Source organism: Gymnodraco acuticeps, unplaced genomic scaffold (genome assembly GCF_902827175.1).
Source record: "Gymnodraco acuticeps unplaced genomic scaffold, fGymAcu1.1, whole genome shotgun sequence".
Taxonomy (NCBI): Eukaryota; Metazoa; Chordata; class Actinopteri; order Perciformes; family Bathydraconidae; genus Gymnodraco; species Gymnodraco acuticeps.
In genome coordinates, this window is record NW_022992100.1 from 1,090,638 (window position 1) to 1,117,293 (window position 26,656).

Below are 26,656 nucleotides of genomic sequence, written 5' to 3' on the forward strand. Positions count from 1 at the left end.
AATGACGGGGCCTAATTGACAACCACCCTAAGGATGTGTTGGCAATGCTAGCCCGCTAACTGCTAACATTTTCGATCCATACCCACTCAGGTGTGTATGTGTTAGAGGGTGTGAGGAGGTTGTTAAAATGGTGCTGAGGATCAATAGGATGTTGTTGTTAGTGAAAGACCTTTCAAGGGAAACATCAGTAAGGTGGCATCACAAGTTGTCATGTGTGATGTTTGTGAAATGTAGCTGGAATGCCTCTACCTTCAGCTGCCTGTATAAACAGTCACCAGCGACAGCTCCCTGCATTTGTTGTGATGAAACAGCTCAGTTGCATGAGGTAATCTCACCCTTACCCAAATGAGATGGTAATGCCTCCACTCAGGGAATTCAGAAACGCACAGCAGCACCTAGAAGGAGGCAGTGCAACTCAAATGGGACTAATAATAGAGCCTCCGTTCTCTTAAATTGGAATCTATATTATACGCTTCAAAAACAAGATCAACTATATGGGTCAGTGGGATTTCTGTGAAAAAAAAGAAACGATGGGAGCAACCAAAAGAAAATACGCTCAGCTGACAACAGATCTGAGGAATGCAGCAGCTAATAAGAAAATTATTTGGGCAGAGTAACAGCTCAGAACTTTAATTAACAGAGCTGGTTTTAACTGATTGAAAGGGAATACATGTCCACACTCGTGTGCATGTGAGCCTAATTATTTGCACCCCCTTGATTGTCTAAATAGGCTTTATAAATAAAAGCACAAGTGACTTGAAACGTTCAAAGGAAATTATTTTAGAATTGGAAATGATCAATGAGCAGTCTCTCATAACTTCTGTGATCTGTGAGCTACATCAATGATGCTGTACACACACACATACACAGACACACACACATACACACACACACACAATCAAGCACGCCACTACTCCACCCCAAACATCTGGCTTACAGGGACAATAAAAGACATGTATTAATCTGCATCATTGCTCAGGCTGCCCACACATTAAACTGAACTAATAGAAAAAGCAACATCAATTAATATCAATATGTAATGATAAATGACAGGGTAGATGATAAATGAGATGAGAGATCATTTACAGGCATCCTGGATGATGGATTCACAACATGGAACAACAGTAATTCCTGTTTTATTAGGGAGATGAATAATAAAACGTGTTTAGATAATTGTGTCAGTGACTTCACGGTGCCTCTGGCAACTCATTCACATGTGTGTATTACCAACAGCCCATCCTGGTTCCTGATCCGTTTACTCTGTTGTTTATGTTACTGGCTGGTATCTTTTCTTTATGTGTGGATAAAAGGATAAAAAAATGTATAACATTTCAAAACACATGAAGTACTTACAGTACAGCTGCGTAGTAACAAGCCGGAGAGAGGGAGGGGCATCCCATTCCCTCCTAGGCTCCTTCTTGGCATTATTAATGGCCCCCTCGGACGCGGCATACTCTGAATTAAGTTAATGTACAGAGTTAATGATCAAGTGGTGATAATGAAAGTCAAATGCAGCACATGCTTAGTTTTTAGTGATTAAACGTGGTATCTGGGCTTGTTGTGCTGGCACTCTTAAAAGTCTCAGATATTGTACAATTTCTGTTTCTAAAGTAAACTATTTTCTTTCCTTTTCTTCAGAAATCTGAATTTGTTGGAGCGTTGACCTGATATCTTTCAAAGCTGAGTGGGGGTTTGAATGTGTTACACTGAAGGCGTTGCGTTTCCAAGGGACTATTTTATTTTTGTTGCACATAAAACATTTGTGAGACTCACCCCAGTTGTACAGATGGATTGCACAATTGTGTCAGTTACATAACCGAATGCATACTATGACATTCCCAACACAACACTAGGCTAAAGATAAAGTAGATACAGGAGTGGAGCTGAGGACAAGGGCTAATTACATCAGCCATATCCCACTTTAATAAAGGAACTATATGAAACACTGTGTTTTGCATAGGCGATGGATTTTTGATCCCCTGCCTCTTCCAGACACCTCGAACACAGGATTATTCCCTGCAGACAGAAATAGATACAGACAGTTCTGCCTTGTTCTTTTTGAAAGTCATCTGTGGAAGAGTGCAAACTTCACAGGTTTGAGTCAGCAGTGATACTAGCACAGTACTAATCCTGGGACAAAACACAGCAGCTGTTTTAGATGGTAAATGTGTTAAAAGTGCTCACACACACACCTACACATTATACAACCTATTACCATATCATAGCATATGGCCAATACCAGCTTAGGCTACCTCATTGATCATGGACAAGATGAAGGGACAGTCCATCCCTTTGCGACTGTTAAATCCGTTACCTGGGCTCCTCAAAGCAGCCTTCGTTGCTAATTACTCTCTCTCATGCCCCTCGTGCTCCCTTTAGCCTGTGGATAATGATAAACTATTTCCATCAATAGTTCTTTAACTTCCGAGGGGCCTAAATGACACTTTGGTCAGTTTGGATTATTTTATTGATGACTGTAAATAAATAAAGCAACAATGGGTTACCTTGCATTTCTTCCTGTTGCCTCCGTGCCATGAGAGGGCTTCTGTTTGTGGCTCGCCCTTCAGGGTCTCCAGCACACCAAATCACATGTGTCCCCTTCATTAATGTCACCGCCTTAAAGCAACATATCATCACAGTGTGGAGCTAGCTTGGTCTAACTGTAATTGAAAAGGCCCAAGGGGAATTCCTGGGTTGTGTGAGGGGCCCCCTAACCCCCGCCACCCTGCATCCATCATTGTGGAGTTAGGCCCTGGGGTGTTCCCGTAACGTTGAGGGTTAACAGTTAGATCGCCATGAGTCCTCACTTACAGCTCTCTAAAATGTGGCCCCCATGGGCCCCCAGGCCTGCAACCAGCACTAGACACCAGCTAAAAACAACATACAGCATCATGTCAAGTACATATTAATTTGACGGCAACATACCAAGGATTGCACGCCTGAGTGCGTCACCACAACCATGTTCAGCCACACCATGTTCAGCCACACCATGTTCAGCGAATGGACAGACTTCAATAGGGATGTGATCAGAAAACGAATCCTTCCTTCAGATGTCGAGTTCACAAGCTTCATTACACAGCCGACTTGCAATGCATACTGCAACAGATAAAATTAAACACTCGCGATTACTCGCTGCTTTGAAATACCCTGGACCGTGATCAATGTGATCTCTTTTTCAAGTAAAACCTCAAACAACAGAGATTGGAGAAATCATACAAAAGTATTCAAATGCAGTATCTCACAACAAAAATGAATTGTTGCTAATGAAACGTGATAGTTTTGAGAGACAGCAAAGACAACAGGCACTTAGTGTCTCGTTGCACTGTTTTTGTAAAATCTAAGGCATTGTGCTCTTTAGGCTTATTCATCAAAGCTTTTAAAACATTTTATTACAAACGCTTCAATTGCATTCAGGAAATGTGAATCATTAAGAACAGGCTCTACAAATGTAACTGATAACTTGTCAAAGAACATAAACTAAAGAAATACACATGAAGATAAAGGCATCAATCCCTGATCCAACGTGCAGATTTAAGCATATTCATCTGACTCTTCATATACATGAAAGCTAACAGCTGCCCTTGCCAGCGAGCGGAGGATATTAAGGCTCAGCCTGGTTGATCTCTGATGACAAGGGTCCGGGGGAGGGATTAGAAGCAAGGGGACCAAAGTTATGGTCATTCCCTTAAAAGGATGGCACTGCACCTCATAGGCCTGGAGCTTACAGGAGTTGAAAGATCTTCAAAGGTCTGCTCACTCCACACAACCTACTCTAACTCCCAACAAACCTTGGGTGTATGAATTTGGAATCATGTGGACTTTAAAACATTATTTATTTTCCTTTTGCATTGCATCACAAGAGGCCGCAACAAATATGGGGAGCCATTTCTAAAAACGTTTGCTCTCAGTTTGTTTATTCTTCGTATCAGATCACAGGAGCTCATAAATGAAAAAAATACATCTTTTAAGAACCATCCACAGGGGTAGATTGCAATGCATCAAAAGACAAATATGCATTAGATATAAGGATAGGCGGGGCAGTTCCCTTTATCCCGCTGCAAATCGGCTGTTACTCCGTTTTTGGCCAATTCTGCAACAATAGTCGGGGAGTTGAGTGTTTGAGGGGCTTGGGCTTACGTTGACAGTGGAGCGACGGTTGGGGAGAGTGAATAGGCGCCTAGTTTAATAAGCCTTGGTACAAGCCGGACTTCACAGGGGGCTGGCACCGCTGAAATCAGAAAACTGCTGTGCAGATGAAGACGAGAAAGAAACCTAAAGGATCAGTCTGGTTAATTCACAAGAGCACAGCGCTGGGACATTCCTTTTTTTTACCATTGTATGGTTTGTAAACACATTAAACATGTGCACATAATTGTAGTGATTGCATTGTCTTACATAAGAGCCCTGCGTCTGATGGTGTGTTTTTAAAAGCGTATTAATTGTCAAGCTATCAAATAAACACAGGCTTAGACATGAAACGGATTACCTTGTGAAAAACAAGTAACACAAGCTACACATTCACTCTACTCAACGTTTCATCACATTGACAGTATTACCTTTTGTTCAATCTTTTCCTTGAGAATCAACATTTGTTTATTGTTTCAGTTGCCCTAGGTATGCGTTGTTAGCATCATTGATGCCTTGATATCGAACCCCTCAGACGCGACCTATCTTCGACGGTAAAGAGAGAAAAAAGTAAAAGCAGCCATGCCGCTTCATCCAGTTTACAATGTGGGGTTGCAATTTTCGATAAAGAGAGGGGCAGGGAACCGAAATAGCAGATCTACGAGTCAGGTTTCGATGCAGGTTTGGGGGAGAATGTGGCGGAGAACACCTACTTACCATGGAACCACACTGGCAGAGATTAGGGGGCCATCATGAAGGAGCCATAGAGGGTGAAGATAGCCAGGAGCTGCAGGGGTAGAGATAGATGAGACGGAGGAACAAGAGGACCTGGCAAAAAAAAGGGGGGAGGGGGCACAGAGGGGTGGATGAAAAGAAAGCAAGTTGGGGAGCAATAGCACCACTGGCTTGACCTGGGGAGGATGGGAGAAAGCCAGAAATCCAATTAAAAATCACACTTGGTCAGTCAGAGTCAACGCTGACACAGCCTCTCCTGCCCGAGCCGAGTGCCTAAACCGTACTTGGGGAAAGTATGGGAGGCGCATAGTGTAAGTTACGCAAGATGTCATACATGGTTATGATGATGCATAAAACCAAAGACCTGGAGTGACAAAGCAGCCCACCCCCTGGTACACAGCTGGGGCTCAACGCAAGTATGGCATAACAGAAACGCAGGGGGGCAGGATGGCAATTCAATGGATACCAAGGTGAAATGGATTTATTTACATTAAATTGATGTATACCCTACCCTGTCCAAAATGGCGCCAGCGCTTGTTGCTAGGCAGAGAGTGCAAGAGAAAAGATGGCGGCGGGCAAGTGGCAAACTGTGAGCGGAGGTCTAATCAGTTGTGATTACCGGGGGGAAGGGTGTGGCAGGGTTCAACGATCATGGAATATTACCACGGCTCGTTAAGAATACTCGACTGAAAGCTTACGAACTGAAGTCGGTGAAATTCACCGTTTAGGTTGCTGCCTTTTGGCTTTAAACATGTCCTCACACAACAAACAGAAAATCAGTTTTCCATATTCCAAATACAGAGGCTTGTCTGAGCACAGAATAATGTTTGATCACCTCCATTGTGTTTTCGGTGGAGAGATTTACTATTTTTAGAAAGGGAGTACAAAAGGGCAGAAACTGGCAGCGCATACAATAGTTGGGGTTTGGAAGATGGAATATCTTGGGATGACTTTAAAAACATTGATAGTAACAGCAAAAGCATTTGATGCTAGCTATTGATAAGGTTGCGATACAAGAAAAAGGGATCTCATACATTTCTGTCATCACATCATTAAAGTACACTGATCAAAGCCAACCCAGTTCACCTCAATTTACTATAAGAAAGAAACACTTCACATCTGAAATATTTTATAACATCAACTAGGCCTACTTAAAAATATCTTAAGACAATACAACACTACTTATCACAAAATCTTCAACAATAGAAATGATTGCTTTTATCAACATGAGCAGCATACAGCTGTACCTTTCAGGTACACATTCACAGCTTATTAGCAAAATCAGATTTAAGAAACTGATTTACGAAGTTGTTGTCTTGTCAATTAATGTTAATGTTGTTGTCGAAGTTATCCAGATACTTAAACATGCAGATGACTTTCAGAAGGATGCCTCTTGGAAAGCTAAAGCTAAAATTAACTGCAGTCATACTCAAACGGAATCTGCAAAATGCATACTAAAAAATATCTGACTGTCCCCAAAGATGTATCCTCATGAGTGTGGTGCAGCATCCACTTTTTACCAGCACACAGAGCAAACACAATTTCATCCCAGAATTGCAAAATCTGGAGAATCATTCAAATGTGCTTACAGTGTAATATTTCGCTCATAACTATGACAGAGGTTAAAAACTGTTTCGTTTTTTAAAATAGTATGAATGCTGCAACAAAAATAATATAAGCGTCTATCCCGCATGTACTGCAAATAACAGCACCTTATTCAAATTCATATGAACTTTAAAGAACCTAATGTGAATTAGCGGTAATACAGTCTACACTGGAAGAAAGAAAATCTTCTAATACAGTCTTGGATCATCACCTCATGTATTTTTGTAGCCATCCAGACAACTGCAAATCCTTTCACTGGAATAAAGAACATCCCTATTACAGCTAGTTAGCTGTCAGATCACTGTTAGCATTTATTTCAAAGAGATGTTAAATTAATGCACTTTTGACCTGATTTCCTTTTGATATGTGTGAAGCAAATTGGTATATATAATGGCAGTCATCATCTGTATGTTTATGGGTATAAAATGCTGACATCCATGCATACAGGTACAAAGTATAAAGCTGTTTCTACTGACAGGGGAGCAGAGATTTTTATTTTTCATTACCTTTTTCTTTAAAATGTTGACCCATCTGACCTCCACAGTAATCAAGCTATTGCAGTACTTTCCTGAGCGGGAGGAGAACAGAATCACTTTTAGCTACAGACCATTAAATGTCCAATTAACTGTACTCCAACCTGATCACTCAGCGAATAACCATCCCTTTTAACTATTATTGTTAGAGAGAGGTGTAATTTGTAAACCAGGACACATGGAGAATGAACTATATGAAAATAATAACTCATTGCAGATGATTTTAGCTCTGCACCAGGACTAATAACGGAACTGAATTCAATCTCTGCAAGTAAAGAAACAGACAGGCAGGATCTACTGAGCTCATTTCTCTAATATCAGAAGGTTTTTGTTGAAATGTGCTTTCCAAAAGTTACAAAAAACAAGCAAACATGAACAAATATATCAGGGACTGTTACTTATAGGTGGAGTGAAGCTAATATTGAACTACTGTGTGTGTATTTAAAACCCAGGAAACACACATCTCTTTTTTTATTTTTTATGTTTTATCGAACACTTTTAAGGGTAATTAATATCCATATAAAACAGAACACCACATATCTGTGTTATCCTAGTGGTATTGTCATTTTTGAACAGTGGAAAACTATGATATCAATTCAGACTCGAATTGAGGAGCTCATTTTTCAATGTAAATTAACCTTTATAGAGTAACTATAGCTCAGTTTTCTGTATGAAATATCAAGAGAAAAATTATAGGAATAATAATGGAACGTTTATTTATTAGAATTGGGACAACACAATATTTTAAGACTACACTTGTGTGTTTGCAGCTTGCTCTCAAAGTGAGATGTTTCAGTGTGTATGTGTGTGTGTGTGTGTGTGTGTGTGTGTGTGTGTGTGTGTGTGTGTGTGTGTGTGTGTGTGTGTGTGTGTGTGTGTGTGTGTGTGCGTGCGTGCGTGCGTGCGTGCGTGCGTGCGTGCGTGCGTGCGTGCGTGCGTGCGTGTGTGTGGTCTATCGTTACTGTACTTGTGGGGACCTAAATATGTTTACATAGTCACGTGTGGGGACTGGCTTCCCTTATGGGGACAAATTGGAGGTCCCCATGAGGGGAATCATTAATTTTAGGGTGAAGACTTGGTTAGGTTTAGGATTAGGGTTAGGGTAAGGGTAAGGGTAAGGGTTAGGGTTAGGCATGTGTTGGTTATGGTTAAGGTTAGGATAAGTCTCCAGGAAATGCATGTAAGTCAATGTAATGTCCCCTGAAGTGATGTATGCATGGTATGTGTGTGTGTGTGTGTGTGTGTGTGTGTGTGTGTGTGTGTGTGTGTGTGTGTGTGTGTGTGTGTGTGTGCGTGTGTGTGTGGTCTATCATTACTGTACTTGTGGGGACCTAAATATGTTTACATAGTCACGTGTGGGGACTGGCTTCCCTTATGGGGACAAATTGGAGGTCCCCATGAGGGGAATCATTAATTTTAGGGTGAAGACTTGGTTAGGTTTAGGATTAGGGTTAGGGTAAGGGTAAGGTTAAGGTTAAGGGTAAGGGTTAGGGTTAGGCATGTGTTGGTTATGGTTAAGGTTAGGATAAGTCTCCAGGAAATGCATGTAAGTCAATGTAATGTCCCCTGAAGTGATGTATGCATGGTATGTGTGTGTGTGTGTGTGTGTGTGTGTGTGTGTGTGTGTGTGTGTGTGTGTGTGTGTGTGTGTGTGTGTGTGTGTGTGTGTGAGCAAAAATCGAATAACAATGTTGATTATTAGGATATAGCAAAGGCGCACGAGGGCTCGCCTCATTCAAAGACAGAATAGGCGTGACCTTGTGCCAATACACCTGTATGCAAAAATAAACGCACATTTTCTTCACGCAGGTAAGAAAAGCAAAGTCTGAAGCCATGTGGTTGCGAGAGGACCGGTTGTTCATGTAATGACCATCACACTTCGCTGGATTTGAGTATTTTTGGTAAATGTTATTTTCTTTTTTAGTTTATTACATGTATACGCTCTACTTGGGCCTATACACGAGATTTACCTCAATCAAAGTAGATTGCCTCCCGCTGTATCCAGGCGGTGCTTTAGTTTGCACAAAACTGCAAACCTGCAAATGTGGCATGGGCTATTAGAAAGAATAAAATTAGTAAAAACGAAAAAATAATGTGATAAAATTGCATTGATATGGTTTAACCACACACGCCTGATCAAAGAGAATATAGACACTTTAATAAAATATAGAATACATAATTAATTATACAGTAGGTTTATGTACAGTATAACGTTATGCTAATTAAACGTGTTTAATAGTATAACGAACACTGGTCTTACTTTGCACAGAAATGTGAAATATACATATAATACAAACAAGAATACGAATATGTAATGAAAAGGGGCGAAAAGTTAAACTTAATCAAGGGGAGGGAAGAAACCTGAGCCTCGCAGTATTTTAATTACAGATATGCTGCAGGCCCATAGCGCAGGCTGGTCGGTCTCAAAACTTAACTTGAGAAAATATATTTCTCATATGTATTTCATCTTGCGACATAAAGACTTGAATAATGTTTCTATCATACCAACATACATTACATCTACTTTACATTCAACAACGACCCCTACATAGGGCTACATTCAGCAGGACGTCTCCTTTTACTTTCTAGTAATAGCCCAGAAGACTCAACACGCAGATTTCCATAAAATCCTTTGTCATTTTTTATCTCGATTAAGATATATATCTTTAATAATTACGTAACACAGCGAACAATTAGGCAAATACACTCTGTAAAAGTTCCTATAACCCACTGCGGGGGATGTGTGTTTAGGCTGAAAGCCAAACCCAACCCCATAACAACAAATAAAGCTACATTTTCCCAGGATGATTTGACGTGTCACAAAATATTGGGTATACAACATTCACGAAAATACAGAGAGTATAGAGATACAGCTGTAAGTTGTTTAGGCGATAACCTGGACAAAATAGGTCCGATAAAGTGTAATTCACCCGCATTCGTCCCATCAAGAACTCAGAGAGACGAGGGGATGTTGTTACATTGCTTTGGTGGGAAAGAGTCCACACCGCTGTGGCATGTGTACCATCCATTGACAATACTTTTTTGAAAGGGAGACGCGGTGTGGAAAGTCCTTGAGCTCTGGGCGAAAGTGTGACCTGTCTGGCCGCAGGGATACTGAGAGGACTGGGACCTGTAGTTGCCTCTTTGTAGCAACAAAGGGTCCAAGAGGGGCTGTGACCTGTGTGTGGAGTAGTCCAAACTGCTGTCAAACGTGTGATGGAAACGTGACCTCTGGGTCGACTCGTCTCGACTCTCTGGGGACAGGGGGACATCTTGAGTTGAGGTTGGGGGCAGAGGAGGGCTGATATGGGCTCCATCTGAGACTCGGGTTGAACTGGTCTCCGCGATGTGACCCCCGTCACCGGGACGCGCGTCATCGCTTTTGGAGAGTTGAGCCTTGTTGCAGTGGAGCTTCATGTGCTTTCGCAGGGAGCTCGGGTGGGTGTAACACTTGTCGCAGCCCCTGACCTTGCAAATGTAGGGTTTGTCACTGGAGTGCACGTGAGAATGCTTTTTTCTGTCGCTGCTGTTTGCAAACCTCCGGTTGCAGCCCTCGAAATCACATTTAAAAGGTTTTTCACCTAAAACGTGCAAAGAGAGAAATTACGGCAAGTTAGAAAATACTGACATGAGGCCGGTGCATGCTGTTCCTGCCCTAAGTGTTTATCCTGATTTAACCTAGGTTATAAAACCGTGTTCCATTTCACCATGTTATAGAAAAAGTGAGCCTGCAAAACAGAAAAAATGCACATCCAGGCTTTACTCGATAGTGTGAAATGACTGTCTGATCTTCAGCTTTAACCAGCAACTACAAACACTGATCCCCTTTTTCAGCCTTGGTTGAATGCTTCATCTTGAGAGCAAATTATTAATTGTGTGCAAAAACTTGCTATGGGTCATGAAATGAGAGTTAAACTATATTGCTGAAACTTTGTGCAGGCCTGTTCGCAACAAGTGTGAAGCAGTTTCTCTGTGGACTGAATCAATAAGACTGTAGTTAAACATGCATTATATTATGATAAACCTGTGACCCGCAAATGTAATGATTTGTTTAAATTAAGTTATCATGCAAAACATGAATAATGGCTATCAAAATGCTAATTGGTCTTTCTGCACAAAATTGCCTGCAGCTGCGAAATACCTCCAGCTGCAGCGGACTAGAGATGGACTAGATAAAATAGATTAAAAAAGCTTTAAAAGTTACTGCTACTGTAGATCACCTTTATATATATAAAATCTTAGTATATTCTTCCCACATAAATTAGGTCCAATTAACAACACATTACGCATGTGCAGTCAAATCTAATATCAGGAAACGTCCATTTTCTGTCTCTATTATGTGTTGCTTACATTTGTAAAACTATTGTTAACCAAGATTAAAAGAGGGCGCCTAATAAATCGGTTTTATGCCAGTCATTTTCTCTAAAGCCCATTCACTCGTTCGTTATATTTTACATTTAAATGCCATCATTTTAGTATCATTACACATTGTGAGTTCACGTTTTCACAATCCCGGAAATGTGTGTACAATTAAGAACAAAATAAGATTGTAGATTAAATCCTTGTTATATTAGATATAAGATATGTGCTCATAGGGAAAGGGAAGGCCAAGGAAAGCCAGTTTAAAACGAAAAACATATAGCTTTGGGTAAAGTAAAGAGCCAAAGTGATCGAAATTAAACAATAATGAGGCCGTTAATAAATAAGCTTTTTAATATTCTCCTCTTTTTGTTAATAATCGTTTCATTTTGCTGACTGAGGGTCATCCGTTCGCTCACCTTTTTGTATTTCCTCCTACATCACAGTGTGAGGTGCTCTGCTGTGAGGAGATGAATCCCTGGGAGGCAGAGACAGCGTAACGGCTACGTCACAACTCTCCGGTGTCCCGGCATTTATTTAATAATTTCCCTGAATGAAGTGGGAGAGGCACCCAAACCACTAGGCCTGCAGACTATACTCGTTTCCAATTGCTCACTGATCTTCCTGAGCATGCATTTCTCCATCAAAATAAGGCAACAAAACAACGACTGCGAGAAGCAGCTTTAAATATAAACATATTTAGAACAATGTAAGCCTAAAAAACACACTACAGTATATTAAATATATAACATAATAATAAAAAGAATACAATAACAATACAAAAATAATACAAACAACAACAATAATAAGACAGAATTGCTATCATTTCCAAAATCTGTTTTAATGAAATGTGAATGAAAAAAACAAACGACTGCACAACTCATGTGTTTTGAAAGTTAAAAACTCTCACTACATTTTTATTTATATTACCCTTATTAAAAAAGTATGGTTCGAATATTATAATTATGATAATTATCAGCATCATCACATGTTGTGCTTTCGTGTGTTTATTAACTAACCTGTGTGAGTCCTCTTGTGGATCTTTAGATTTTCTGATCTCGCAAAAACTTTCTCACAGCCGTGAAAGGGGCAGGGAAAGGGCTTTTCCCCTGTGTGGACTCTGACGTGGTTCACCAGCTTGTATTTGGCTTTGAAAGGCTTCCTGTCCCTCGCACAATTCTCCCATTGGCACACATATTCAGAGTGATCTGGTCCTCCTACATGCTCCACTGTCACATGGGTGACAAGTTCATACATGGTCCCGAAGGCTCTGGAGCAAGACATATTCCCAGCCCCCTCTTGGCCGTCACTCCACTTGCACACCAGCTCATGCTTCACTGTTTGTTTAGAGCACCTGAAGAAAGCGTCGCCTCCTCCACGCTGAATTGCCATGTTGAGGGGTTTGTACAGCCCCAGGAATTGCGAGACAAGCTGCTGGCTGTTTCCCTTGGGGTTGATAGTTTGGCCATAAGGGTGAGTCCGGCTGAGGAGGTCTCCAGGTAGACCCAGCATCATCTGCCCTCCGAAATCTCGAGATGCATCGGTGGACGCGTGGGCCTGCTCCTGATAACTTGAGAAAAAAGCATGGCTTCTGTTATCCCTGTAGCCGGAAAAGTCACGATACCTTCCAATCCCGCCATGTTGGTTAGGTCTTGATGCCAGTTGATCAGTGACGGGTGGCATGCCGGCTCCACAAAGATTGGCTCCAATGATAATGCCCCTGGGGCTGTGCTCTAACCGGTGGCTGGGGTATCCAGAGTCTGAAAAATTGGGAACCGAATGGTCAGCATATGCACTGGACCTCGTCTCGGGATAGTCTCGCAAATTGTGCGAGGGGCAGAGTTTTAAGGAACTGCCAGTGGGGAGTCCCATGTGCTCCCCTGCCAAAGGTGGCAGCACCATGCTGGGTTCAGTATTGCTCTCCCCGGGGTTGACGCAAGAGAGAGGGCAGCCACTAAACCTCGAAAGGCTCGTCATGTTTTGTTGTGAGTTTGGCTATGAGTTTGCAAAATCAACGAATGCAGCACTCAGGATACACCTAGAAAGCCTCTTTCCATTTTTCCTTGTTTGTATATCATCTGCATGTGAAATTATTGGCCGTGAACTTCGCAGAAGAAGGAACCAGACTCAATTTCGTTAAAGTTGGTGTGAATCCCATGCCGTTCACTTTGCCCTCTTCATTTGTGGCAATAACCGTGGTAGTAAAAATGCTTCGAAACAGGCCATGGTGCAATATAAAAGCACAGCAGGCAAACCTGCTTTTAAAAAGGGGGCTTTGGGATTGGTTGGAATGCGCGGTGATTGACAGGAGCTGGGTTTGTTTTAAAAGGGACACGCAGGCGTTCACTGCACGACTCCGTTTTCAAATATCGCAGAGAAAATGCTTTGAAATGTGCCGCGATAGTTGCAAATATTGCTGCCTTTGTAACTGCAAACGCCTTCTCATAAGATCCCATCTCTAAATATGATAAATGCAAAGGTTAATGTGTGATACTAATAATCTGATAAAAATCAAGTGATTCAATGCAGACATGAGCAAAACACAACACTATCTATCACTGCATATCTACCGGCTTTTATTTCGCTGGAAACCTTGCCAAAGCAAATGTCCCACTCCTGCCCTTAAGAATAATAGAGAGACGCCAGAGCGTGTCCAGACCAATTATTGTCAAGACTTTCATGTTGAGTAGTGCACATTTAAGCACGGTGAAAATGGCATGAAACTAATTCTAACGATTAAAGCAGTTTTTTGAAATTATTTCTTTTAATAGGACTAATTATGTCTTTGTGCGTCATTAGCGACCAAAAACATTATTTATTTTTTACAACAGTTTACTCAACTTTCATGAAGGTAAGAGTAGCCTATATTTGCGTTACATGCACGTTGCATTTTAATTAGAGCACACAACTACTCTTTGGCTCCATGTCCAAAGAGAAAAAAAAATTGATAAAGCAACAAGCTAGTTCTGGCCTACATGACATCAGACCACCAAAGCTCCTATTTATCTTATTCGAAAATATGATTTCACATCCCAGCGGTGTCTGAAGGGAATGCTGCAGAACATGGTGTACTATTTTACTTTTGAATCCAACGTGAATTATTACCACGCACCGTTTTCGTTAAGCTTTAATAAATACAAAATCATCAAACGTGCACCATGCGTCATGCAGGCTATAGCACAGACGGACATGTGTTTGCGTAACAAGTAAATTATAAAACGTGACATACAGCAGTGGATAGGCTCCACTGTTCATGGGAAACTGATAAACGTTCTCACTTTGGGGTGCTGTGAGGACAGCAGCTCTGCGCGCTCCTCAGTGCAGCACATATTTCTGCACGTCTCCTCACTTTGACGTTGCTCCGATCTGATCAGCGAACTTTCTCCCATAGACCAGTTTAGCCACATTTTGTATCTGTTGCTTTAATATAAATCGTAACGAAGTGGTGTTGGCTTCGGAGTGCAGTTCGAGGTGGAAGAAACCTAATTCTAAAGACTTACTGCAATTTTCAATATTTTCTTAAAATAAAACATTTGGGGAAAATCCGTTTCCTCATTGTAATGCTGACGTCACCTGCAGTGGATCCTAGGCAGAGACAAAGCAAGGGGCCCACTTGACATTAAGTGCCGCAAAATAGTAGACATGCCCAGAACTGGCCTAATTCTGTCATGATTGTAATGGACGCTCATGTTTGTCAACCTTTAACCCGATGCATTTCCGAAAATGATGGAGGGTTGAAGGCCAATAGACTGAAAGTTTCCAATCTGTCATTCAGAAGCGGAAAGGTCTGACAGACCTGCACCCCAAATCACTCCAGGTCCTTATTTGCATCAATGAGGCAAACACGAATAAGGACTCTCTTTTATTATTTAATACATCCATTCTGTAAAGCTGTTTTGGCTCACCTTCACACTAATAAACTCACAGGGATTTGTTTACTATTTACCTATTTCATAACAGAAGCTTGAACTGTAATATTTAGTCAAAAGGCCGAAGATTATTTAAATTTGCTCATAGCATCCAGATTTCAACATATAATTATAAATTAGCCTCATGAGGAGTTTTCTATAAATTATCATTTTAATAATTTTACTGGAATAAAGTATGAAAGTGTAGTCAAACAAAATAAACTACATGAAGGTAATTATGTAATTTGTAAATGTAAATGTTTAAAGTTGCAAATTCTTTCACCAACATTTCAATTTCGTAAAAATAAATGTTGGAGTAGAAATGTTTCTTCACATGGATAAACAATGCACTTATAGTAATGGCCAAGACATACAAATATAAACCGCAATTAACTATTGCTTGTAGGATTTGTTATCTTACTAAGAAATGTTTCCGGTTTTATTTGTTATATTTAATACATGAAACCAAATCTGTGTCCTATATATTTGGAAACTACACATACACTCTAGTTTCAATATGTACATTGTTACAAATTCTACCATTTTGACATCTGCAATCCCTTCCAACCCTCCAGCTTTATGAGTGTGGTCACTTATGTTGGTTGCTTGACAGGCCAGACACAATCTTAGTGACTGTTGCACACAAAATATGACTCCCAACTATCAAAACACTCATGTCAGGCAATACTCTTTACATAAGATCCCAGTCACTTCCAGTACACTGAAAATTGACCAAATGAATGACAAAGGGCGATATTAAGAGATGTAATAGAAGAAGAAAACAACTGCCAGAAGACAAGAGTTACAGTATCCACTGTATAGAAGACTGGACTGAAAATTCAGCGAATTGCATTTCTTTACCCGGGATTGTGTTGCGAAGAATTGTTTGAAAGAAACATGATTTCCTTTTTTGGGTAAAGTCTTTGAACAAAGGTGATAAACATATACTAGCTTAATATAAATATACATGTCAATATGCATGTTTATTCACAATAAACTATTCACAGTCTGTTTATAAATCACCAGGTGTTAGCATGTGTATTGTCAATGTTTAACTAAAAATTGAAAAAAATAAAAGCATGAGGAAGATACAATTATTATATCAAATATCCCAAATGTGTGTGTGTGTGTGTGTGTGTGGTGTGTGTGTGTGTGTGTGTGTGTGTGTGTGTGTGTGTGTGTGTGTGTGTGTGTGTGTGTGTGTGTGTGTGTGTGTGTGTGTGTGTGTGTGTGTGTGTGTGTGTGTGTGTGTGTGTGTGTGTGTGTGTGTGTGTGCGTGTGCGTGTGCGTGTGTGTTGAGACAGAGTTACAATGTTCATATATGTGGTACAACTAATGCCTATATGTGTGTGTTTTGCATGTGTGTGTACCATTTAAACAACTGCATATATTTGTGTGGAGTAGTGAGTGGTGCTGAGATACTACAATTGATAAAGAATGGCAGTGTGCAGTCTTTCCATGACTTTATGAAATTTAGATGAATTAACAGGTTTGGGACGAGTCCATTTGCGGACCGATGCTCCAGTAAATCACAGCAAGAAGTCAATTAGCCTTCTCCATCAGCAATAGGAAGGTGAACACCTGCAGTGCTGTCGCAGTCACTCAAACCCAACTGACCAGATAATATATGATAAATAAACACCGATCTGTGGAGTTATTTATTGTACTGTATGCAAGTATAAACCCTCAGGGCAATATGAACCCCCGAAACATGTATGTTTCTCCTATGACGAACCAACAAATACACAGCAACAAAATGTGTCCGATAACAATGCAATAAAGTCAAGCATCACATTGTGAAATTCCAAATTACAAGACAGTAAATTGTCTTTCGTCATGTAAAACTTTAGTATCTACGGCTGCAAATTCCATGTCATTATCACCCGCTACACTTGCATGGATATTCAAAATAACATTTGATTATAGGAGTGTGTTTTAAAATACAATACAATGCATAAAGTACATTTTAGTTGTGTGAACGGTTAAGGATTTCTGAAACAAGTGCATGCATAAAAATGTAATTTTGCCGAAACAAAGGTGAATCTAAATGTATTTTAATCTGAGAATGTATGATATTTACTGGATTGTATGAGGGCACACCAGAGCATGAGTCTAAGGGCTCTGCAGAATATTATAGAACTGGGAAAAAGTGTATGCACCTAATACAGCACAGCGAACACAACCATGCATTGCAGTATTGTATCAAACCATAACCTATAAGAGATGCCAAATTAAACCACAGCAAAACCTGCACAATCATTCAGCCAAATGCTCATTTAAACAAAAATAGTGATATTCATTTAACTGTGTAACATTGCCATTTCTTTCATGTATATACAGCAAACTTATTCATATTCAGTGGTATTGAATACATGGAAGTATACTTTCGGGCTATGCTTTTGCGACTGATGAAGATTTCCCTTTTGTCTGGTCACTACTGAGTTAACTTTAAGTCCATAATCTCTATAGCACAAGCGGCCTGAGCCAGCCATGCATAGGCTTCAGGCCAGACAACATGGACTAAAAAAATAACTACTTAACATTGCTATAAGAAAATTATCCAGACGTTTGGGCTGCCATGGCACATTTCTTTTATATAAGAACATAATGATCATGCATCCAAGTCAAGTCATTTTTCTAATTATGCATTCAAAACACTTTCACACTGCTGACTCAACACATCTAGTTAGAATAAATGTATAATGTGAGTTGTTTACCATTTAGGCTGATGGTTATGTTCTGCTCTTTTCCAACAGCATGGGCATACTGTCAAAGAGGTATGCACAGTGCAATATGGGGATATTTTAAGGTAACGCGCATGCTCAGTTTGAAGAAGCTTATATGTTATAACCAATGGGCTATCCAAATGCCCTATGAGGTAATCCCAGCAGAGATAACTAAATCATCAAATTATAGTCTAAATAGTGCTGCAGAATAACGTGATAATTTAGCACGTTGCATTACACCCACGTGCAAATGATCATTAAATATTTTAGACTGTTTCCAACATTGCAATCTAAGAAAACACCTAAACCACTAAGCATATTCAATTAATCGTTTTACGAAATTGAAACTCACATCTCTAACGGTTTGAACAATAATGTCAGTGGTTGCAAAACTAGAAAATATAACGGTGTAAAATGTAAAATAATTAAAGGTAATAGACATGTCAAAAAAGAGGAGAAAATGTGAAGGGCGGCATGCCCGAGGAGCGGGGGAAATATTCTGGGGGGAAAATGGCTGGTGTGAGTGAGACAAATGCCTACCAAAAGTGCAGCACTATAAAAAGGCCTGTGAAGCACTTTCCCCTGTTTTTAAGTTTCTCCATTTTCTATTGTTCACCAAAAAAAATTATTTATGCGGCAAAGCAGTCTGATTCCTTGGGTTGTTATTTTTTACCAAAAAAAAAGAAAAATATATGACCTATTCGTGTAACCTCGTATTCGGGGTTGACAAAACAATTAGAACATCGATGTTTTAAGCTCAAATCTTGACAATCCACAATTGTAGAATTAATTACATAATAAATACCGTTTTAATAAATACCAGAACACCTGAAGAGATCTACAGTAATTTTAGTTTTAGATTTTTAGACAGGCAACAGTTGCTCTTATAGGTCTATTTGATGACAGCTTCTCTTTTTCCTCAGCATTGCCGATGCTGCTGCTGGCGCTCACAAACATTTGTGACTCATCTAAACCATGTTACGTTATTATTCCATAGTGATAATGTGGCTGCAAATACAGGGCACATGACCTTAAGTGACGTATGGGGCCTACACGTTTCAACAAGCCAATAAAATACGGAGGGAATAGAGGAAAACTTAACAGGCTGCTTGTCACTTGTGAAAGATCACAAAGGTCGCCATAAATCTCATACTGAAAAACTGCAAAGGCAAACTATGTTAACTGTGTGTGTGTGTGTGTGTGTGTGTGTGTGTGTGTGTGTGTGTGTGTGTGTGTGTGTGTGTGTGTGTGTGTGTGTGTGTGTGTGTGTGTGTGTGTGTGTGTGTGTGGTGTGTGTGTGTGTGTGTGTGTGTGTGTGTGTGTGTGTCTCTTTGTAGGCTAAGTGTTGGTGTGTGTGTGTGTGTGTGTGTGTGTGTGTGTGTGTGTGTGTGTGTGTGTGTGTGTGTGTGTGTGTGTGTGTGTGTGTGTGTGTGTGTGTGTGTGTGTGTGTGTGTGTGTGTGTGTGTGTGTGTGTGTGTGTGTGTGTGTGTGTGTGTGTGTGCTAATAGTTTACTGTGTGTGTTTTCGTGCATGCGCATGGTGTGCCGTGAGAGGACGTGTGTGTGTGAGAGTGAAGGGAGGAGTAAACTGTGAGAGGCTATGTATTCGTGGTGAGAGAGAGGAGAGAGGGAGAAAAGAGAGGGAGAAAGAGGCAGGCAAACAGAGGGAGGGGGAGAAAATGGGAGAGAGAGGAGAGAGAGAGAGGAGAGGAGAGAGAGAGAGATGAGAGAGGAGAGGGGAGAGAGAGAGAGAGAGAGAGAGAGGAGAGAGAGAGAGAGAGGAGAGAGAGAGAGGAGAGAGAGAGGAGAGAGAGAGAGAGCAGTTTACGGAGGAAAAAGAGATGAAGTGAGTCTCATTCGTCGTTTTGCTTCAAGACAAATTGTCGTGGTTATGTACAAAAAGCGCAAGTGGTGTAGGCTACTAATGTGCGCGACTTCCATAAAAAAAACAGAGGTATGCAGGTCCTTGCAACATTTAAATTAACATATGAGTAACAGGCCTAAACAACGAGCAGGCTATGTTCACTTCAAGAAAACTAAATCCCATTAAACCTCCACCGGCTAAATATAATACACTGTAGGCTAAACGTTTGCACTTCGCCACCGTGCAGTCCACACAGGCCTGCCTCATGCTGGTACTAACAGACGGACGACGGAAAAGTAAGAAAACTCACCTTTTCAATCTATAACTCTTTCTCGAGGAAATGTTCTGGGGTGAATGCGGTAGGGTGAGGGCGAAAGCAGAATGAAGGACTGATTTGAAGATTTTTTGGTCCAGATCCCTTAAAATAAAGAATGTAAGCTCCTTCCTGGGACAGACTGAGGGGGAAAGGATGTGAATGGCTTGGAGTTTAAAAGCGCCGCTTGAAGCACTCAGCGCGTCTCTGAACTTGATCAGATTGTATGTGTCCTGCAGCGAGTCAGTGGCAGCCCTGTGAAACTTGCTCAATGGCAGGAATTTTTGGCTGAGCTAAAAAATCTCAGGATATTACAATTACTGCCATCTTTCTTTCTGCCTTTTATTCCACCGTCTTACACCCTATAGAGCTTTTGCACACAAAAAATACCCCCCTCCCCTTTCAAGCGGCTTCAAGAAAGCCACAGTTTGGAACTGTGCCAAGTACATTCAAGTTTTCAGTTAATAAGAGCTAAACTGGTCACATGAAGGAGAAGAATAACAGATGAGTCAATGATATATATATATATAGATAGATAGATAGATAGATAGAGATGTTAAATAGCAGGCATTTCAAAATGTATTATAAAGTTTTAAATATGTTCAAAAAACTCAAAAGGCTTAACCAAAAACTTTTTTTTATGCAGTGTTAGTTCGTTGCTGTTACTGTGAAATAATAGAGTGGGCCACTCTACAAATATAGTTGTTAAAAAATTGCTGGGTGGCATAATAACTGATCCAATTATTTGTATATTTATTTATAAAACTGCCTGGTAGTTTCTGAGGAATATAAAACCATGCAAGGCTGCATGAGACATGCTCTGCACATAACACATGCAGGATCTGCGCTAGTGCTCCGCTTTACCTGCAAAATAATGCCTGTAAGAGCCAATCAAATGAAACCAATTGAGACGACCTGCCATCTTCAATACCAAACTGTGCCAATCACCAGAAATCTAGCCAATTAACACCCTCCTTCGCAGTCACGTGTCAGAGGGGTAGCTGAGCGCTCATTGGCTGTCGTAGCACTGCCTCCTGAGTTCATTTATGTTCGGGGAGTGAGTGATTGACTTTATCAGTCCAAGGACATCATCCGGCTGGAAAGGGGGGGAAGTTTGATCCTCTTTCTCACGGATCGCAGTCAACGGGAGTTTTTTTTTCTCCCAACTCTTTACGCAAAGGATTTTTCACCGTTTCTGCCCCGTTGTTTTTTATTTTAGGATTTTCGTAAAACGTGGTAAATCTCGGCGCGGTGTCTGCAGCTTGCGCACTCCGCTGCACTGGATTTTAATTTTGTTTTCTTCACCTCTCCTAAATTAGCTTCAAGCTCATGACTATGCTTCTTGATAGCGGTCCGCAGTTTGCATCGTTAGGAGTCGGGGGTTTCGGTACACCACGGCACCACGACCTCGGGAACAGAGACCCGGGTCTGGGGCTGAATCCCTTCGCCGATCCCCCCCACTCCGCAGCTTTCAAAATCAGCCCCGGCGTGGCACACGATATCGCCTCCAGCCAGACATCAGCGTTCACCCCGCAAGCCACTGGATATGCAGCTGCTCTGGGACACACTCACGGCGGGCAGGTGGGCTCGTACGGCGGGGGAGCTTTCAATTCAACACGGGACTTTCTCTTCCGGAACCGGGGTGTTGGAGAGTCCACGGGGCCGAGCGCACAGCATGGGCTCTTTGCAGCTTCGGCGGGTAGCCTCCACGGTCCGCCCGGGATGAGCGATAACCCCGGACATCTGTTGTTTCCAGGACTTCACGACCAGGGGGTGAGCCACACTTCACCGAGTGGACATGTTGTTAACAGCCAAATGCATCTTGGCTTACGTGGGGACATTTTCGGACGACCTGATCCGTACCGTCCGGTTGCGAGCCCTCGGACGGACCACTACGGGGCTCAGCTCCACAACTACAGCCATCCCATCAACATGAACATGGGGATGAATGTGCCGACACACCACGGTCCCGGGGCCTTCTTTAGATACATGAGACAACCAATTAAACAAGAATTATCCTGCAAATGGATTGACGAGAACCAGATGAACAGACCCAAAAAGACTTGCGAGAGGACGTTCAGCACAATGCACGAGATGGTCACTCATGTGTCCATGGAGCATGTTGGCGGCCCGGAGCAGAGCAACCACATCTGCTTTTGGGAGGACTGCCCGAGAGAAGGGAAATCTTTTAAGGCCAAGTACAAACTCGTCAACCACATCCGTGTGCACACGGGAGAAAAACCATTCCCATGCCCATTCCCCGGATGTGGGAAAATATTCGCCAGATCGGAAAATTTGAAAATCCACAAAAGAACACATACAGGTAGGCACCGGCAAAGCATGCGTAAAATAACACTGTTTTAAAGTGATGCTTGTATGTTTAGAAATGCTGAATCCTGCCTGTTTTAGAGTGCTAACAAATGTGTGCATATTTTGTTGTTTACAATAACCATCTGAGAAGTTGGGCCCACATGTATCCAGCTGAACAGTTTCCAAATTGTTGTAGTGCAGTTCATAATAAACAAAGTGATACATTATTGTTAGCATGATCATTTAAGAAAAATGTGTTGTTGTTGTTATCCAACTCTTTATGTTAACCCTTAATCCCTGTAGTTTTCTGCTAGGAAGTTGGATGAGATATATAAAGATAGATACTTTACGCATGTATTCAAGTTAAAGTGCTCTTTAGAGCTAGACTACCTCTCGTGCCTTCTGAACTTTATATAAAATGATAAGGAATCAGTTTGTAGCTAATTATTGTCCTTGTTCAGCTATCATAGTGCAGAAGATGCCCTGTTGATTCAATGTTTACTATACGAGCAGACGCAAAGAGCAGGCCAGTAGTAGTATGAAGGAGCAGGCCTCTTGAATAAATAAAGCCTGACAGAGCAGAGTGTAGTAGTGTAGCTGTATCCATGTCGACCAGAAAATGTAGGTTACTCTTGTTATATAATACGCTGCAGACCATTTACATCGGGCTGCGGCATTACATGATGTGTTACAATGGGAGTTTGTTTGTTCGGGCCATTGGGGTAACTCATGGTGTGTATTTAATCCTGCAGGTGAGAAGCCGTTTAAGTGTGAATTTGATGGCTGTGACAGACGCTTCGCCAACAGCAGCGACAGGAAAAAGCACATGCATGTGCACACATCAGACAAGCCATACATCTGTAAAGTGTGCGACAAGTCATACACACACCCCAGCTCTCTCAGGAAACACATGAAGGTAATTAACGTCTTCATTACTCCTTAAACACATTAACACACATATACACACACTCTCCACCCCCCACCCCCCTGCAACAGACAGGAACTATCACAACTTCAGGCATTTCTTAAGCTGTTACAGCACTATTTCGGTGCAAAAAAAGAAACAGTTAAGATGTTATAGAGTATATTAGGGATAGGCCTACTTAAAATCACAATTAAACTATTTGAATATATCAGTGAATTATCTGTGAATAAAGCCTGCCACTCTTCTAAACTAGATTTACGGTTTGAAACCTTTTTTGCGTTAATTAAAAAAACAAGCCTGGTTTAAAGCAATGCATGCGTCTAAATGTTTTCTCTTCACATTTAAATATTTGAGTTTAAAAAGAAAAATATGTGTTACGATGCACGTTAATGGAGCATTGATTTGGACATATTTTGCAGTGTAGAAGTTGCCGTGTCTGTTTTAAGTTTTCTGTGTGTTATAGAAGCGATACAAAATCCAGAGTTTTAATCCGCATTTAAATCCAACACCCTGCTAGCCACTTCATGGACTGGGGCATATAATACGTTATTCTTAGTGTTTAATTATTTTATTTTTTTCAGGTACATGAGTCTCAAGCATCCGAATCGTCTCCAGCAGCCAGCTCTGGATACGAGTCGTCCACACCACCAGTGCTGGTCTCAGCCAACACGGAAGACCCGACAAAAACACCGCCATTAGCGGTGCAAAACACGTCTGGTCACAGCGAAGGACTGGCACCCAACTTTAATGAATGGTACGTTTGAAGTCGGAAGAGCAAACCATCTCTCAATGTGGACCGCGGAGTTGAGGATAAAAAAACAACTGACAAACTATTCCTGTTCTCTTCACACACACACTCATGCGCACACACAAACACAGTCACACACACACACACACACACACACACACACACACACACACACACACACACACACACACACACACACGCTGTCAGACACACACAAATGGGATTGGGGCATCAACGACAGGAAATGAGAGCAAAAGCCAGCACCAAGCAGGCCACGTACGTTCTCAGGATCGCAAAATGTGACTTGTATTGCGCAGTTTTGAGGAAATCAAACAAATCATGAATAAATAGAACTCAATACTTTCTCAGTATAAATAAATGTTTTTTTATCTTTTAGTTTACAGAAAAAATGTTTTATTTTTCATTTTATGTATTTTCTCAAATTTTTATTTAAAAAAAAGAATAAAAAGGAAGAATATTTCACACTGTTTTATATGACGGTGACGCGCTATTGTCGCCTCTTCAATTGATTGTTGGAACTTCAGACAGTCTTAAGAAACGTGCCAAAGTCTTTGTCATGAACTTGAACACAGAAAAAAAATCCTAAATAAATATTATACTCGTGAATGTATTTCCTTGTTTGATGGGGTCGAATCTATTGTCAACGTCCGTTTTCAGGTGGAGAAATGTGGTATTAGGTTACGATTGTTACCGTTAAATATAACGTTGCCTTTTGTTAATACCGTTGTAAATACATATCCATGATGCCATATTTATCAATTTGTAATTTAATTATGGGTATGAGTTCTGAAACTTAAATGATATTTATGGAAATGTTTTCTAACAAGAACTGTACAGTTTTGGTCATAACCAGCTTAACATTGAACACATGATAAACTCTAAAGCTCCAACATCGCGATTGTATCCTTCTCCTTTTCTTTTTAACCAATAGGCCTATATGTGTCTTATTTGGATCGAAGAAATCATCTATATGAATATTATGGATTTGTCTATATATATAATGCAGATATTTCCGTCACTTTTATTTTCTTTATGAGACCATTGACATGTAAATCATTGACATAGAACTGAGTTCAGTTGAGCTGAGAAGCTATACAAAGGGTTCTGTTGATATCTTTATTTTTGGTTAAACTTTTTTGTGTATTTTACTTTTCTAGTATCAGAAATAGATGTCAATTCGTAGCATAAACTCAGTATTAAAAAAAGAACAAATCCATCAGCCTATTGCACTCCTATACAGGTCTTAGTCGATTGTGCGAAGTTCATGATTTCAAAATCAAGGAGACAGCATTTTATTTCCAATTCGGGTCAAGCACCCACTTATATGCGCCAGTATGGCACTCTTTATAGTTCCAGCAATGTCTTTGTGCAAGTATGTTTAAATGTGTGCATCGGCAACAATGGAACTGTCACAACACAGTATCTTCAAAAATAAAAAAAGTTTTTTTGTCCGTCAGCTTGCATTGTTTTAAATGTAATTCTTCTGTGAAACTAAGTGTGTTATTTGTTGTGGTGTTGCATATAGAGCAGTTTGATTACACATTTGCTTGTTTTGTGTGAATAACTTGTCAAGATGAAATTTTTTGTGTTTAACAAAATCTAGTGGAAGGAATTTAAAAATATGTGAGTGGGGGAAGAAGCCGTTCAGTGGCAAAAAGAGTTACAGCATTGCATTGTAACATATTCTCAAGAATTAAATATTATGCATACACAAAGTATATTGTACTCATATGAGGACAATTTTCAGACCACCAGCACTACTTTTAAAATAAAATGTAAAAAACGGTACCTCGTGACAGTGATATATGAAATAAGTTTATTTAAATAATTTAAGGAATATATGTTTTATATGCTATTTTCTATACCTTAATTTAAATGAAGTACTTTTTCTTATTCCCACCACCTTTCTGCCCCATGTCCAGAGGTCAGCGAAAAATATCTGATGTATAAAAACAGCTAGAATGTGATGTTGTAACACTTTCTGGGAGAAATGGGTCAAACTCCAAGTTATTCCTGAAGAGCAAAAATGTTTTACTGATGAACTGTGTCACTGTGCCACATTGAGGCAAACCCTGTTGCAGCAGGCCTATGAGTTAGCCTATTTAGCTACCAGAGGCAAAGGTTCCTTGTACTTTTTAGGCTACTGTCTGTTGGTTGATTTGTTTTACCAACTATTTATGAAGAAATGTGAACGGAAATTTTGACTGAAATTAAAAATCATTATGAAATGCAACTTCAGACTGCGAGGTTGATTATTATCACCGTGTTGTTCTGCTCCCTGCATCTTTACACATATATCCGACACTGTTTGATATGCTGTTTGTATCAGACTAGTAGGAGTCATTGAACTTGACACTGATTAAGGCGCCATTTTAGTATCTTGGCTATGTGTGTGTATGTGTGTGTGCTTGTGAATGGGAATATTTGGGGGAACCAAGTTGGAGCACCACTTCTTGGCAGAGAGTATGGCTATATATTGGGAATA

At 40.6% G+C, this 26,656-nt stretch overlaps 2 protein-coding genes and 1 long non-coding RNA gene across 3 annotated transcripts in view; 1 reads left to right on the forward strand and 2 right to left on the reverse strand.

Annotated features, from left to right (window-relative positions):
* LOC117537592 overlaps positions 1–20,517 on the reverse strand; it is a 36,304-nt gene extending 15,787 nt beyond the window's left edge. Inside the window, exons 1-2 of the long non-coding RNA XR_004567746.1 lie at positions 20,165–20,517; positions 4,843–4,953 (exon numbers count right to left, since the gene is read on the reverse strand). This is a non-coding gene — a long non-coding RNA (uncharacterized LOC117537592). The remainder of the gene's footprint in view (positions 1–4,842; positions 4,954–20,164) is intronic.
* On the reverse strand, positions 9,137–13,842 carry zic6 (zic family member 6). Its single transcript, XM_034202845.1, has 2 exons — positions 12,377–13,842; positions 9,137–10,579 (listed from the first exon to the last, which is right to left on the reverse strand). The coding sequence occupies exons 1-2, from the start codon at positions 13,332–13,334 to the stop codon at positions 9,951–9,953; spliced, it is 1,587 nt and encodes a 528-aa protein (XP_034058736.1). The 5' UTR covers positions 13,335–13,842; the 3' UTR covers positions 9,137–9,950.
* Positions 20,518–21,227: 710 nt separating the features above from the next.
* On the forward strand, positions 21,228–26,404 carry zic3 (zic family member 3 heterotaxy 1 (odd-paired homolog, Drosophila)). The gene is made up of 3 exons (XM_034202847.1): positions 21,228–22,490; positions 23,230–23,393; positions 23,984–26,404. Exons 1-3 carry the CDS (start codon positions 21,497–21,499, stop codon positions 24,164–24,166), a joined length of 1,341 nt encoding a protein of 446 aa, XP_034058738.1. The 5' UTR covers positions 21,228–21,496; the 3' UTR covers positions 24,167–26,404.
* The last annotated feature ends 252 nt before the right edge of the window (positions 26,405–26,656 follow it).

What these genes read in the sequence shown, in the direction of transcription:
- zic6 (XM_034202845.1), bottom strand. Translation starts at nt 13,334, where the DNA reads ATGACGAGCCTTTCGAGGTTTAGTGGCTGCCCTCTCTCTTGCGTCAAC. An exon ending in CCACAAGAGGACTCACACAG is followed by an intron (nt 10,580 to 12,376) that starts GTTAGTTAATAA and finishes TGCACGTTTTAG; the next exon opens with GTGAAAAACCTTTTAAATGT.
- zic3 (XM_034202847.1), top strand. Translation starts at nt 21,497, where the DNA reads ATGACTATGCTTCTTGATAGCGGTCCGCAGTTTGCATCGTTAGGAGTC. An exon ending in CCACAAAAGAACACATACAG is followed by an intron (nt 22,491 to 23,229) that starts GTAGGCACCGGC and finishes TTAATCCTGCAG; the next exon opens with GTGAGAAGCCGTTTAAGTGT. An exon ending in CTCTCAGGAAACACATGAAG is followed by an intron (nt 23,394 to 23,983) that starts GTAATTAACGTC and finishes TATTTTTTTCAG; the next exon opens with GTACATGAGTCTCAAGCATC.